This window comes from Chiloscyllium plagiosum, unplaced genomic scaffold (assembly GCF_037043375.1).
Source record: "Chiloscyllium plagiosum isolate Xiang-an unplaced genomic scaffold, Cpla_swu_hap1 HiC_scaffold_17, whole genome shotgun sequence".
NCBI lineage: Eukaryota > Metazoa > Chordata > Chondrichthyes > Orectolobiformes > Hemiscylliidae > Chiloscyllium > Chiloscyllium plagiosum.
The window spans coordinates 73,110,723-73,125,080 of record NW_028270155.1 but is presented as its reverse complement, the minus strand read 5'-3'; the positions used below and the strand labels follow the sequence as shown (position 1 = coordinate 73,125,080).

Sequence of the window (14,358 nt, the reverse complement as noted above, 5' to 3'; positions counted from 1 at the left end):
AGATAATGGCCTACAGCTTCTGTCAGAAGAGTTTGAAATATTTCTGAGCTAGAATGGAGCAAATCTCACTCCAATACTTTCATACCACCCAGCACTGAATGGAACTGCAGAAAGAAGTGCACATGTCATGAGGTCTTTACACAAGTGACCAGGCAGTAACTTCCATGTATCAAATTCACACAAGCTAAACAATTCAGTTGTTTTGATCCCAGCTGATAGTACTTCTGAAAAGCCAGACCCTCAGGTGAAACCTGGCTTGATATTCCTATGTTTGCTTTGTTTAGTTAGTTGACATGGTTAACCACAAGGCTGCAGAATTTCAATAGTAACAGGACAGATTTATTCCACAAAAGAAGAAATTTTAAAAAAACAAGCTAAATTTAAAAAACAGAATTATTTCACAACACTTCGAAACAAGGTTTAAACTTGTTCCTTGACAGTATGAGTTACAGAGGTATAAATCCAGAGAAATGATCTATTGGTACTCTTTAGGTAGCAATTATCTGACCTTTTAATAATTCCTTTGCCAAGGACTGTAAAGGCAATTTGATGAGTCTTTTCCAAATCTGCAGATTATTAGAATTGATGACAGACAAAGGAGCGGACTTAGGCAATTCGACCCATCGAGTCTGCTATGCCATGGCTGATGTATTTCTAAGCTCCATTCTCCTGCCTTTTCCTTGTTATGGACCAGGCCAGACCCCCTCAAAATATTTTAATAAGGTAGCCTAGACCCTAACTTTTTGTATTTTAAAGGCAGATGTAAAGTGGATACTCCAGGGGTGATGCAGCTGGTTAAACCACTCTGCTTTAAGCAAAACTGAATTTATTTAAATGCTACAGTTGAAACAAGAACAAAAGAAAACAAAATTTAGAATAACCTAACTATTGGAAAACTCAACCACCTCAATACAGCAACTTAACTAAGGAGGTGTTCCAATTCTCAGAACATCCCATAAACACACCCTTTGGCAAAAGGTAAATTCAACACTAGTCTTACAGGCAAGAGAGATTTCAGAGAAAAAAAGTCAGTCAGGAATCATTTGCTGAAGTTTGGAACCTCCCTCTGGACTGCAGCAGCTTCTCTACTACAGCTCAACTAGCAGCTTTTCACTGATCCAACTTAGTCAAACTAGAAAAAAACCTGAACTGGGAGAACTGGCCACTCCTAGTTAAAGTGGACATTTCAGCACATCTAGGTAAAAACAATGACTGCAGATGCTGGAAACCAGATTCTGGATCAATGGTGCTGGAAGAGCACAGCAATTCAGGCAGCATCGAGGAGCTTCAGCAAAATCGACGTTTCGGGCAAAAGCCCTTCATCAGGAATAAAGGCAGAGAGCCTGAAGCGTGGAGAGATAAGCTAGGGGAGGGTGGGGGTGGGGAGAGAGTAGCATAGAGTACAATGGGTGAGTGGGGGAGGAGATGAAGGTGATAGGTCAGGGAGGAGAGGGTGGAGTGGATAGGTGGAAAAGGAGCTAGGCAGGTCGGACAAGTCCGGCCAAGTCAAGGGGACTGGAAGTTTGAAACTAGGATGAGGTGGGGGAAGGGGAAATGAGGAAGCTGTTGAAGTCCACATTGATGCCCTGGGGTTGAAGTTTTCCGAGGCGGAAGATGAGGCGTTCTTCCTCCAGGCGTCTGGTGGTGAGGGAGCGGCGGTGAAGGAGGCCCAGGACCTCCATGTCCTCGGCAGAGTGGGAGGGGGAGTTGAAATGTTGGGCCATGCACATCTGCCTATACAACCTCTCTTGAAAAAATCACAAGGACAAAATAACCTTGTTAAAGTGACAGCATTGTCACAATTAATCAAGGACCTATCTCTGCCTTAAGTGCACTCAATAACTTGGCCTTCACAGCCCTTTGTGGCAATGTATTCCACAGATTCACTGCCCTCTGGTTGGAGAAGTTTCTTCTCATCGGAGTTGTAAAGGGTCTTCCCTTTACTCTGAGGCTGTGCCCCTAAGTTCTAGGCTCTCCTACTAATGGAAACATAGTCTCCATGTCCACTCTATTCAGGCCTGTCAGTTTCAGTCAAATTCCGCCCCCCTCCCCCATCCTTGTAAACTCCATCAAGTACAGACCCAGAGTCCTTAACTGCTCCTTATATGTTAAGGCCTTCATTCCCGGGAACATAATTGTAAACCTTCTCTTGACCCACTACAATGCCAGCACATCCTTCTTTAGAAAAGGGGCCCAAAACTGTTCACAATATTCCAAATACGGTCTGACCAGAGCCTTATACAGTCTCATTTGCACCTCCATGCTCTTGGATCTTGCCCTCTTGAAAGGAATGCTAACATTGAATTTGCCTTCCTCACTGCAAACTGAATCTGTATGTTACCCTTAAGAGAATCCTGAACCAGGATTCCGAAGTCCCTTTGTGCTTTCCCCATTAAGAAAATAGTCTACGCCACTTCTTCCTACTGAAGTGAATAACGTCACATTTTCCCCCATTATATTCCATTTGCCACTTCTTTGCCGACTTACTTAGTCCAAGTTTTTCTGCAACCTCCCCACTTCCTCAACATTACCAGCGCCTCCACCTATTGTTTTGTCATCTGCAAATTTAGCAACAATGCTCAGTTCCTTTGTGCAGATCATTAATGTATAACGTGAATAGTTGTGGTCCCAACACAAACCCCTGAGGAATTCTACTAGCCACTGGATGCCATTCCAGAAAAAGGTACCTTTATCCCTACACTTTGCCTTCTCCTAGTCACCTGATTCTCTATCCTTGCTAATACCTTACCTCTAACACCACTGGCTCTTATCACTTTAGCAGCCTCCTGTGCAGCACCTTGACAAAGACTTTCTGGAAATCCAAATAGCTCACAACCACTGGGCATCCATGGTAAAACTTGTTTATTTCCTCTAGGAATTTTAACAGATGTGTCAGGCTTGACTTTCCCTTGACAAAGCTGTGCTGATTCAGCCCTGTTTTATCTTGGACTCTGCAATCTCATCTAAAATCTTACTAATAACGGAGGTCAGGCTAACCGGCCTATAGTTTCTTTTATCCTATCTCCCTCCTTCCATCCCTTCTTAAACAGAGGTGTTGCATTAGCCAGTTTCCAATTCTCTGGGCCCTCCCTCACTCCCCTGATTCCTAAAGATCATCGCCAATGCCTCTACAATCTCCTCAGCTATCATCTTCAGAACTCTGGGGTGTAGTCCTTCCAGTCCAGAGCTTCAGAGCTTTCAGTTTCCAACACCACTTTCTTAGTGATGACCACTACACTCACCTCTGTCCCCAACTTTCTTGAAGTTCTGGTGTGCTGCTAGTGTCTTCCACCATGAAGATTGATGCAAAACATGTATTAAGTTCCTCTGCTATTTCTTTGTTCCCCATTACTTCTCCTCCAGCCTCATTTTTCCCGCAGTCCAATGTTTACTCCTTCCTCTGTCTTACTTTTCATATTTTAAAATACTCTTGCAATCTTCTTTTCTATGACTAGATGGCTTACTCTAATATTTCATTATCTCTCCCCACTTTTTGCTATTGTCCTCTGCAAGTTTTTAAAGAATTTCTAATCATCTGACTTTCCACTAATCTTCCCGACTCTTTTTAATTTTGCTTTTATGCTATCCCTGACTTCCTCGTTAGCATTGGTTGCCCACCCTATAGTATGTTTCTTTTTCCTTGGGACAGATTTCCTCTCTGCCTCCAAATTATCCCCAGAAACTCCTGCCACTGCTACTCTACTGTCTTCCCTGCTAGACTCATCTTCTAATCAACTCTGGTCAGGTCCTCCCTCAAGGCAGTGACTTGAAAGAAACTTTGGGGTTTGCATATTAAGGATGGCACGGTGGCTCAGTGGTTAGCACTGCTGCCTCACAGCGCCAGGGACTCAGGTTCGATTCCAGCCTCGGGTGAATGTCTGTGTGGAGTTTACACATTCTCCCCGTGTCTGTGTGGGTTTCCTCCTGGTGTTCCAGTTTCCTCCCACAATCCAGAGATGTGCAGTTAGGTGAATTGGCCTTGCTAAACTGCCCACAGTGGTCAGTTATGTGTACGTTAGGTGCATAGTCAGAGTAAATGTAGAGTAATAGGGTTGGGGGAATGGGGCTGGGTGGGTTACTCTTCGAAGGGTCGATGTGGGCTTATTGGGCCGAAGGGCCTGTACCTACACTGTAAGTATTCTAATTCTAAAAAAATTCTATCACCCTTTGATCTTTTCCTTATAAATTCTGTGTCTAAAGTCTTTCTGTCTCACTAGCACCTGATGAAGGAGCAGCACTCTGAAAGCTAGTGTTTTCAAATAAACCCATTGGACTATAACCTGGTGTCATGTGCTTTTTGACAGTCCAAACCAGTCCAACATTGGAAATGCTGGAGGATCCTCAATCAGAAAGAGAATGAAGCCAGATAGATTAATTGAATATTGGAGGGCAAAAAGTGTTTAAAAAATATTTCTTGTCAAATGCTGATATTTCTGTTAAATATGTTGGTGTTAACGAATTCTTATTTTTAAACGTGATTGACTTGAAGTTTTGAATAAATGTGCTTTGGTTGAGATTACAGCAAATATAAGAATCTAAATTAACCAGTAGATTTTCAAGTATTGTTGATAATGGTTTAGTTGTATAGCATTCTGGGAATTTGTGTACATAGACCTTCTTACATTTTAATGTTGAAGTTATCTTTTATATGAAGGATAGAGTGTAGTGTAGAGCCCTCCCTGCTGCCCATTTTATTGGAATGGCTGCCTGCTGTGAGTCCACATGTTAACTTTTTTTTAAGTGGAGTATATAACAATGTTGCCATGAAATGCTCCTAAAGTAAAACTTTCTTTACACATCTCTTCAAACTTTCCCAATCAAGCAATCCAAGAGTTTCAACATAAGCTTAGAAAGAGTGTAAAGCTCCTTTTACAATGTTCTGATCAAACACTCCTAGGGCAGATACAGTATGCAGTTAGACACAGAATAAAGCTTCTTCTAAATTGTTCAAAAGCACAATCCTGTCCTCGTTATTTTCAAATCCTTGCTGCTCCACTGCACCAGTACCAGACAGCAAATTTGTCAATTAAGCTGCATTCTAGTCTTAGCTCACATGACTGGGTAATTAATTGGTCTTATAGAAATGAGACTGGAGAATTAATAATAGAAAATAAAGAGATGCTGATGAATTGAACAGGCATATTACATCAGTCTTTACTGTATTGGATACAAGTAACATCCCAGAAGCAGCCATAAATTCGATAATGGAAGCAAGGGAGGAACTCAGGAAAATTATAGATTACCAGAGAAGTGGTCCTGAGTACATTGTTGGTGCTGCAGGCTGACAAATGACTGGGTTCTGATGGACTTCATCCTAGAGTCTTAAAGGAATTGGCTTGAGAGTTATTAATTTTACAAAGCTACCTAGATTTGGGGAAAGTCCCATTACATTTGAATGTAACACCTTTATTCAAGCAATGTGCTACTGGGATTGGCACTGGGACCTCAATTATTTACTACTTGAATTAATACATGGAAGGTACAGTTGTCAAATTAGCTGATGACACAATAGTAGGTGGGAAAGTAAGTTGGGAAGACAATGTAAGGAGGTTACAAAAACATATAGGCTGTGAGAGTGGGTAACGATGTGACAAATGTGGAATAATGTAGGAAAGTGTGAACCTGTTAATTTTGACAGGAAGAATTTTTAAAAATTTCTCAATGTTGAGAGATTGCAGTGCTCTGAGATGCAGTGGGATTTAGGTGCCCTTGTACGCGAATCACGTAAGGTTAGCATGTAGGTACAGCAAGTAATTGGGAAAGTTACAATTTATTGTGAGGGGAATTGAATACTGAAGTGGGGAGGTTAAACCTCAGTTATGTAGGGCACTGATGAGACCATCTCTGGAGTACTATACATAGAATTGGTCACTTTATTTCAGAAAGGATATGGATATGTTAGAAGCAGTTTGGAGGACTTCTCGCAGAGGATTGAGCAGCTTTGGAACACTCTTCCTTAAAAATTGGTGGAAGCAGAGTCTTTGAATGTTTTTAGGTTCAAGATGGATAGAGTTTTGCTAAACAAGGGGTGAAAGATTAACAGCGGTAGCAGGAACATGAATTTGATTTTACAATCAGATTAGCCATTATCTTATTGGATGGTGAAGCAGGCTGAGGGATCGGATGGCCTATTTGGGCTCTTCGTATGTTAATGGGAGATTACATCATCTGAGGCTGTGGTCTGGACATGGGTCAATCCTCCAGCCTGGGGCTTATACATGAACATTACTAAGCAGCCTCTGCCACTGTGTCAAATGTGAATCACTTTTGTGCCCTTTGTCCAAAGCTAGTTGGTTCAGGCTGAGCCTGCAAACTTATTGCATACTGTCTACTCAAATGCATATTCACCTCTCTAACACACACACACATGCACATGCTAATAACAGAAAACTGAGAGTGGTGTTGATAGTCTCTCCCTACCTGCTCACTGGCTGGAGGCAGCTTGTGAGGTTCTGCAGTTTGAACAATAAGGTCATCAACAATTGCCTGCAGGTGTGTGATTTCCCCCAGCATTGCAATCTCTCCATCCTAAAGAAACACAGATCAAAACTCAGAACTTGGTAAATCACTTGGTTAGCCATGCATTCTTCTTGTCTCAATCCTCCAGTGATGCTGATACAAAGGGTTACCTATGACAGAAATTAAATGTATTTCAAGGGGAGACACTTCATAATAAGTACAATGCTGGGGGCGTCATGGCCATAAACAAACCTGCCCACATTCACCTACACACTCCTGTTGTCCATCCCAGTGCCCCTGAACAGTGGGCAAGAGAGAGAAGTTGAAACTTTATTGCTGGAACAGCACAGCAGGTCAGGCAGCATCCAGGGAACAGGAGATTCGACGTTTCGGGCACAGGCCCTTCTTCAGGAATGAGTCATTCCTGAAGAAGGGCCTGTGCCCGAAACGTCGAATCTCCTGTTCCCTGGATGCTGCCTGACCTGCTGTGCTGTTCCAGCAATAAAGTTTCAACTTTGATCTCCAGCATCTGCAGACCTCACTTTCTCCTCGCAAGAGAGAGAAACCAGATTGATTTAAACACTGGTCCTCCAGTGTACTTAATCTCCACTTTGAACCGACTGAGTTCCTGGAATCTAATCGAAAGGTTCAATTGGTTCATGTATAAACTATTGGATACCTGGGAATGAGTTACAGACTGGTGTCTTTTTTTGCGGGGGGGTGAGGAGAGAAGGTGGGATGATAATATTTCATTAGGCCTGGTCCTGTGGGTCTGTGTTTCTTTGTTAATATAGATTGAATTTTGGTTCATTTTGGCTGTGGGGGGCAGGGCTGACTTCGTCCAGTCTGCAGCCTGTTTGACATACCTTTGAATTTTAATTTCTTGAAAAGGGATATCCAGCGAGGCAAGGTGATGGCCTCATTGTTATCGCTAGACAATTAATCCATAGACCCAGGTAAAATCCCACTATAGCAGATGGTGGAATTTTAATTCAATATTAAAGATAAATCTGGAATTAAGAGTCTAATGATGGCCATGAACCTGTTGTCAATTGTGGCGAAGACCCATCTGGTTCACTAATATCCTTTTAGGGATGGAAAGCTGCCATCCTTACCTATTTTGGCCTACCTGTGACTCCAGAACTCATAACAATGTGATTGACTCTTAACTGCCATCTTGGCAATAAAGCATAGGCAAAAAATGCTGGTCTTGCCAGCGATGCCAACTTCCCATGATTAATTTTTAAAAACCCTTCGACTCCCTTAAAACAGAGTTGCATTTATCCCTTCCAAGCCCAGTTTTTGAGTATTTCTTTATTTGTTTAGGGGATGTGAACATTGCTGGTCAGAATTCATTACCTATCCTTGTTGCCCATAAGGTGGTGGTGGTGAGCTGCTTTCTTGAACCTCTGCAGTCTATGCGCTGTAGACACACGCACAATGTTGTTAGGGAGGGAATTCTAGGAATTTGGTAGGGATATATTTCCAAGCCAGGATGTGCATGGTTTACTACTTACCAATGTGTCATCAGAATGAGCAATTATGATTCTAATTATTGCAAGGTATTTGTAATAATCTACACAGTGTGAGAGGTTAGAGAGTTAGGGACAGGTTAGAATGAATGAAGGTACATAAACTGTAGCATCATCAAATTAAGGAAACAGAAATTCCCAGGAGTGTTTTGGGTGGGGCAAGTTACTGTTGGGAATTGAATCAGTCCTCATTTCAGCTGTGGACAGGACAGTCATGGCCCAGGTACAAAACACCTTCCATTTTACCCCATTCAGTAGGTTGAGGTTTCCTATTTTTCAAGGACTGTTTAAACCTAGACCCGAGGAGAAAGCCTTTCACCATCTTCTTTAATTCTGATCACAAACATGAAATGTTCCCATTCACCGCACCTGGCCAGCTCTGTGCCACATCACCAGGCTCATTCATTCTTCGCTGCATTAAGGTTTGAGCTTGGTTCATGCCTGTACCTTCATGGCTAGCCACAGGCACATGGACGAGGGACCTTCATCTCAGGTATTTAGCTGACTGGCACTGTTCCCTGAAACATCAATACTGCCTGGTTCAGAGTGACATTTCCTGTTTAATGGCTTGTTTAATAATTTTCGCTGATACTGAACAAGAGGCTAGCTGCTCCTTACCACAACAGGCTGTAAGAAGGTGATGAAAGTGCAGAATCGGCCTCTCTCCTCGATCAGAGCTTTCCGCACAGCCTGCTTCTCGGTCTCCTCCAGTAACAAGTACATGTCATTCACATCTTGGACTGCATTCTCCACCTGTGGCCTCAGGTCACCTTTACCTGGATCAGGAACATAGAGGATTGATCATTTCACTGCAGACAAATGGAGAGGAACAGCAACTCCATCTGGTATGTGCAAGGCCTGATTAAACAAAGGAGGAGAAAGTGAGGTCTGCAGATGCTGGAGATCAGAGCTGAAAATGTGTTGCTGGAAAAGTGCAGCAGGTCAGGCAGCATTCAGGGAACAGGAGAATCAACGTTTCGGGCATAAGCCCTGAAGAAGGGCTTATGCCTGAAACGTCGATTCTCCTGTTCCCTGGATGCTGGCTGATTAAACAAAGGGTCATTTTTATGTTTTATTTCCTTACAGCAGTCTGCAGTACTAGCTGACAGCAGTGTCAATGGAGATGGCACTGTATTGGAGGAGAGGAGGTTTCATACCGGGGCAGGGGGTTAATTCACTGCAGACCCACCCATCTCCTCCATTCCCATTCTAAGGCATCAAACGGTGAATGGTGCTTGTGATTCCCACAATCCATTGCACTCCAGAAACAGCTCTATTACATAGTTGAGCAGTGCACACCAGGGATCCTGTATATCTCAGGAAATTTTCAGTCCTATGTATTTGTTTTGACAAGTGAAAATGCCTGAATTGTCTTTTCTTCCATGTTTGATTAAAGTTACAAATCTTTGATTTTGGAACATTCCAGGGAAATTTGGGAATGTAAACAACCTCAAGTCAGAGTTACATTCCCATTGGTGGAAAAGTTTTTAAGGTGACAGGTGGAATTCAGTTGGCTTCCTTGCAGGAAAAGGCTGGAAAAAAAACCCACAGGCAACCAGTTAAACCAGACTGACTTAAGGTTTGGTTCAGAGCCTGTGCTTTCAGGTAGAGGCAGGGAAATTCCATAAAGCCTTAACCAGGGAGTGAATCTTGACTGAGAGTGCATTCTCTAGTTACTAACTCTATCCCTCTGCTTGGCAACAGCCTGAGATTAAGCCAGTCTGTTTCCATCCAAGGTGTCCAGTTTGATACTCAGATAAATTTCCAATCACAAGGTTGGCAGCATCATGAAGTGTGCCTGTTCCCACTTTCTTAAATCACCCATCTCCATCCCTGTCCCAGCTCATCTGCTGCTGAAAGGCTCCGTCATGTCTTGGTTTTAATCCAAGACTCAACCTGCTGATACATACCTGGTGGTTTCCCACATTCTAACATCTGTAAACTGGAGGTCATCTAAAATTCGGCTGCCTGTGTCCTAACTGGTTCAAAATCTGGTTCACCCATCATCCCTTTACTCTCTGACCCACAGTGGCAATCATGTAGGATACTATTTATCACTTTGATAAGACTCATTGTTGGACTGTGGAGGGAATCAGGGATCCAATTGTAGGAATTCAGACGTGGAGTTCTGGGCAACATTGGGATAGATTTGGAAAATGACAAATTGCCTGAGGACTTTGGAGGGGAAAGAGTGAAAAAAGAATTGGAGGTGGAAGAAAGTGGGATATAATCACATGGAATTAGAAACGGGTAGGAGATGGAAAGGGAAACGAAAGAACACTTAGTGCATTAGCAGTTAAAGTTGTTTTTCTCAGAAACAAATATTTAATTAGTGTTATATATCAACCTTTTATAGATAAAATGCAGTTGTTATAATTTGATTTAAGGGATTTTGAATTAAGGAGGCTTTGTGATGTACCAGCAGTCCCATCATCTGGGTCATTTCAGGTACTGGTACAGATTATGAATCAAGCCAAGATGGGGGCAGTGTCACTGGACTAGTCATCCATCTAAGGCTCAGATTAATGTTATGGAGACCAGGGTTCAGATCCCACCATGACAGCTGATGGAATTCAAATTAATTAATAAATCTGGAGCTGAAGATCTCTTTCGTGGTTTATTGTTACCATTGACTCACCAACATTCATTAGTCTCATTAAATGATGACCATGGAACTCATCCATTATCGTAAAACACGTCTGGTTCACTAATGCCCTTCAGGGAAGGAAATCTGTCCTCCTTACCTGGTCTTGGCCTACATATGACTCCACACCTGCAGGAATAGTGTTGACTCTTAACTGCTAAGCAAACCCTTAGTTCAAAGGGCAATTAGGGATAGGGAACAGCAGCTACACTCCCATTCAATGAAAAAATAAATTTTAAGTGCTTCATTACAACTTGAAAGAGTGGCTCAAAGTGTAGATTAACTAATAATTGTCTATCCTGTGGGCAGGCTTTGTGGCCTTGTCCTTTGAGTAGCATTAATGCCATATTGACTGCATGACAGTCCTCACGCTCTGAGACATATTGAGATGGTGAAAAGTGCTCCTTAAAGACACCTTTTATTGATGACACAACAAAAGTCAGGATCAATACTAACAAACCCACACTTCCCAGCAGGCAGCAGTGGAAGAGGTGGAGGTCTGTGTGCTCTCTTGTCCCACTGTCCCCACACCACCTCTATGGCACTGCACTCCTGTTGTCATTAAGATTGTGATTTACAAACTCAGAACAACTCATGTTCCTCTGGAGGAGTTAACAGGAGAATAATGTGCAGGTTCCAATTTGAAAGATGATTTCACCCAATACCCTCCAGCCACGAAGCCTTCAAAACAAATTAGAACATCGAGACAAGCACAAGTCCAGAGGACACTCACCAGCTCAAAAACACGATCATAAGCACAGATTACTGACTACAAGGCATTCCAGGGACAGTCATGCAACAGCTTGATTTTTACATAACCCAAAAAAGACATCAGCAAGACAGACATTCCCCTTACCCCTCCATCTGTACTCCCTTCACCTCCACCTCCCTACCCTCACTTTCCTTCTCTCCTCTCACCCCCCTAGGATACCCTTCATCCCTGAACACCCACCTCTCCCACACACACCAGGCACCACAGCCCTCATGCTACAGCAATCCACATGCAGAAGGAAGAGCAATTGAACAGTCAATGTTGGAAGCAAGTGCTGGAGTTCAAGTCAAAGATTCTCCTTCACAGTTATGAAATTCAAGCCCCGTTTCCAATGCCTGCATATCCTACAGTTTAGAAGAAATGCAAGGTAATCTTATTGAACTGTGTCTATTTCTTAAAAGAATAGATGCAGGAAGATGTTCTCTCTGGTTGGAATTTCTAGAATTAGGGGTCATCAGGATACATTTAGGGCAAAGGTGAGAAATATTTTCACTTGGACGGTTGTGAATCGTGGGAATTTTCTACCTGAGAGGATTCAGGAATTGAATCTATTGAGGATAGATATCTAATTTTGGGAATTAAAGGATATAGAAATTCTGCAGGAAGATGGTGGTGGTGGTGAAGTATATGATCAGTCTTTATGCAGGGCAGATACAGCATAGCGTTAGATACAGAGTAAAGCTCACTTTACACTGTCTCCCCATCAAATATTCCCAGGACAAGGGCAGCACAGGATTAGATTCATAGCAAAGCTCCCTCTACAATGCACCCATTGAAAACTCCCAGGATAAGGACAGCACAGGGTTACATACAGAGTAAAGCTCCCTGTATACTGTTCCATCAAATATTGGCAGCCCAAGTTCAACTTTGCTTCCCACACACAAAACACTTGACACTTAATCAGCCCAACATGTGGAACAATCTCATATATTCAGCACTTGCCCAGACACTGACTGTGCAAGGTGAAGGATTGGAAATATCAAACAAGAGGGCGCAGAGAAAGAGACATGTCCATCAGAAATGTGACTTACCGAGGAGTTCTAAAGGGAAAACAGAGGAAAAGGAGAAAGGAAGAGTATCAGAGAAGAATGAAATGGGAACAGCAGTGTTAGTGACACAGGAGAAAAAAGGAGGGCGCAGCTTAATTTAAACTACCCCTCGACATCTAATGCAACCTGACCAGTGGGGTGATGGCTCTGGAGAATATTGTCACAATTCTCACAAATACCACGATTTGAATAAGTGATTGCTACGCTGAGTTTAGAATATCAAACACGCTTAGCTCCACTCTTATCTGAACTACCTGAGGTTGTTGAAAAATATCTCTATGCTGTGTGGAGCAATATACTGTGTGGAGAAAGGGCCAAGTGGACTGAGTACCAAGAAACTGGATCATATTTAAAGCTGCATGTAAACATAAACTGTCATCTGATCTCGCAGAAATGCTTAAACTGTATTTATGATCTGGGTCTGATGTGGATTGTCCAGTCTCCGGTACCAATGAGAGTTTCTATTACAGCAGACTATTACCCAAGAAGCAAAGCACTCACCTTTCCGAGCTTTCTTCTGAAGTTTGAGGGTGTCAGATGATTTCTTTTTGATCTCATGCCTCGCTCGCTTGTACTCTGAGGGGAGGAGAGAGCAATATGTACTGCGCAATCGGTCAGGATTCACATGCAAGCTTCTGACACCATGGGAACATCGAGAGAGAGAATGCGTGAGAGTGTCTCAATGGGGATCAACCATTAGACCTTCACTGATATCCTATCAATGGTCCAAACTCATTTGAAGTGGATGTATTGAGACTGAATGGAAAAAGCACGGAATGCAAATCTACACACTTGGAATATTACAAAAGAATTTGGCAGATTGGAATTTGAGTGATAAAATATCCCAAAGAATTTCCAATCTGTAACTGTATGATGTTCCTACACCTTGCTTCTAGATCTGTAACCTGGGATACCAATGAAGGATGACCCTGAATATTTCTGCACTCAGCAGAGGTCAATGGGATTTTAGCATATGAATTTCAGTGTGTGTAAGAACATAAGGACTAGGAGCACGAGTATGCAATTCAGCCCCCCCAAGCCTGCTCCACCATCTGATATGATCATGGCTGATCTTATCTCAGCCCCGATTCCACTTTCCTGCTCACTCTCCATAACCCTTCAACGCATTACTAATTAAAAATGTGTCTTATCTCCTCAAATTTCCTCAATGTCCTAACATTCACCGCAAACTGGGGTACTGAATTTGACAAATTAACGACCCTGTGAGGTAATTTCTCCTTATCTGTTTTACATCTGTTCCCCTTATCCTAAAACTACGACCTCTTGTTCTAGATTACTCCACATGAGGAAACACCCGCTCTGTAGTCATTTTGTACCCCTTTAGAATCTGATACACCTCAATTAGATCTCTCACACTTCTAAGTTTCAAACAGTATCAACCTAAACTGCTTAATCTATCTTCGTAAGAGAAACTGCTCGTCTCTGGAATCAATCAGGTATACCTTTTCTGAACTGCAACTACATCCCTCCTCATGGGGTCCAAAATTGTATGCAATACCCCAGGTGCAGCCTCACTAATACCTTGTACAATTGCAGGAACATTTCCCTACATTTATATTCTACTCCTTTCACAATGAATGCCAAAATTCTATTTGCCTTCTGGAGTAACTCCACAGAGGCTGTTATCCCGTCACCAAGTCACCCTTTGTATACATGTGGAGAGTCCTTGACACTGATCCAGCTGTCAGAGTGAACAGAACTGCTGACCTTACTGTTGAGATCTGTCAGCCAGGTCTCTCTGATTGGAGCAGATTAACAGCCCAAATCAGGGAACTCATCTCCTATGACATTCATCTGGCTAATCTCATTATAGTCACTACATTTTCCTTATTTCTTGCTGTAGTTGCACACTAATTTTCTGCAGTTCATGCACAAGGGCAC

At 42.5% G+C, this 14,358-nt stretch overlaps 1 protein-coding gene across 20 annotated transcripts in view; it reads right to left on the bottom strand.

Annotated features, from left to right (window-relative positions):
* The window catches only part of mtss2b (MTSS I-BAR domain containing 2b), a 146,797-nt gene that overhangs the window by 27,997 nt on the left and 104,442 nt on the right, over positions 1 to 14,358 (bottom strand). For 12 of the 20 annotated variants that reach the window (XM_043707337.2, XM_043707339.2, XM_043707343.2 and 9 more), the window contains exons 6-9: positions 12,958 to 13,032; positions 12,439 to 12,447; positions 8,610 to 8,767; positions 6,421 to 6,528 (exon numbers count right to left, since the gene is read on the bottom strand). In XM_043707337.2, coding sequence (XP_043563272.2) covers positions 6,421 to 6,528; positions 8,610 to 8,767; positions 12,439 to 12,447; positions 12,958 to 13,032 — 350 coding nt within the window. The remainder of the gene's footprint in view (positions 1 to 6,420; positions 6,529 to 8,609; positions 8,768 to 12,438; positions 12,448 to 12,957; positions 13,033 to 14,358) is intronic. The other 8 variants (XM_087996069.1, XM_043707341.2, XM_087996066.1 and 5 more) reach the window with 1 other exon arrangement.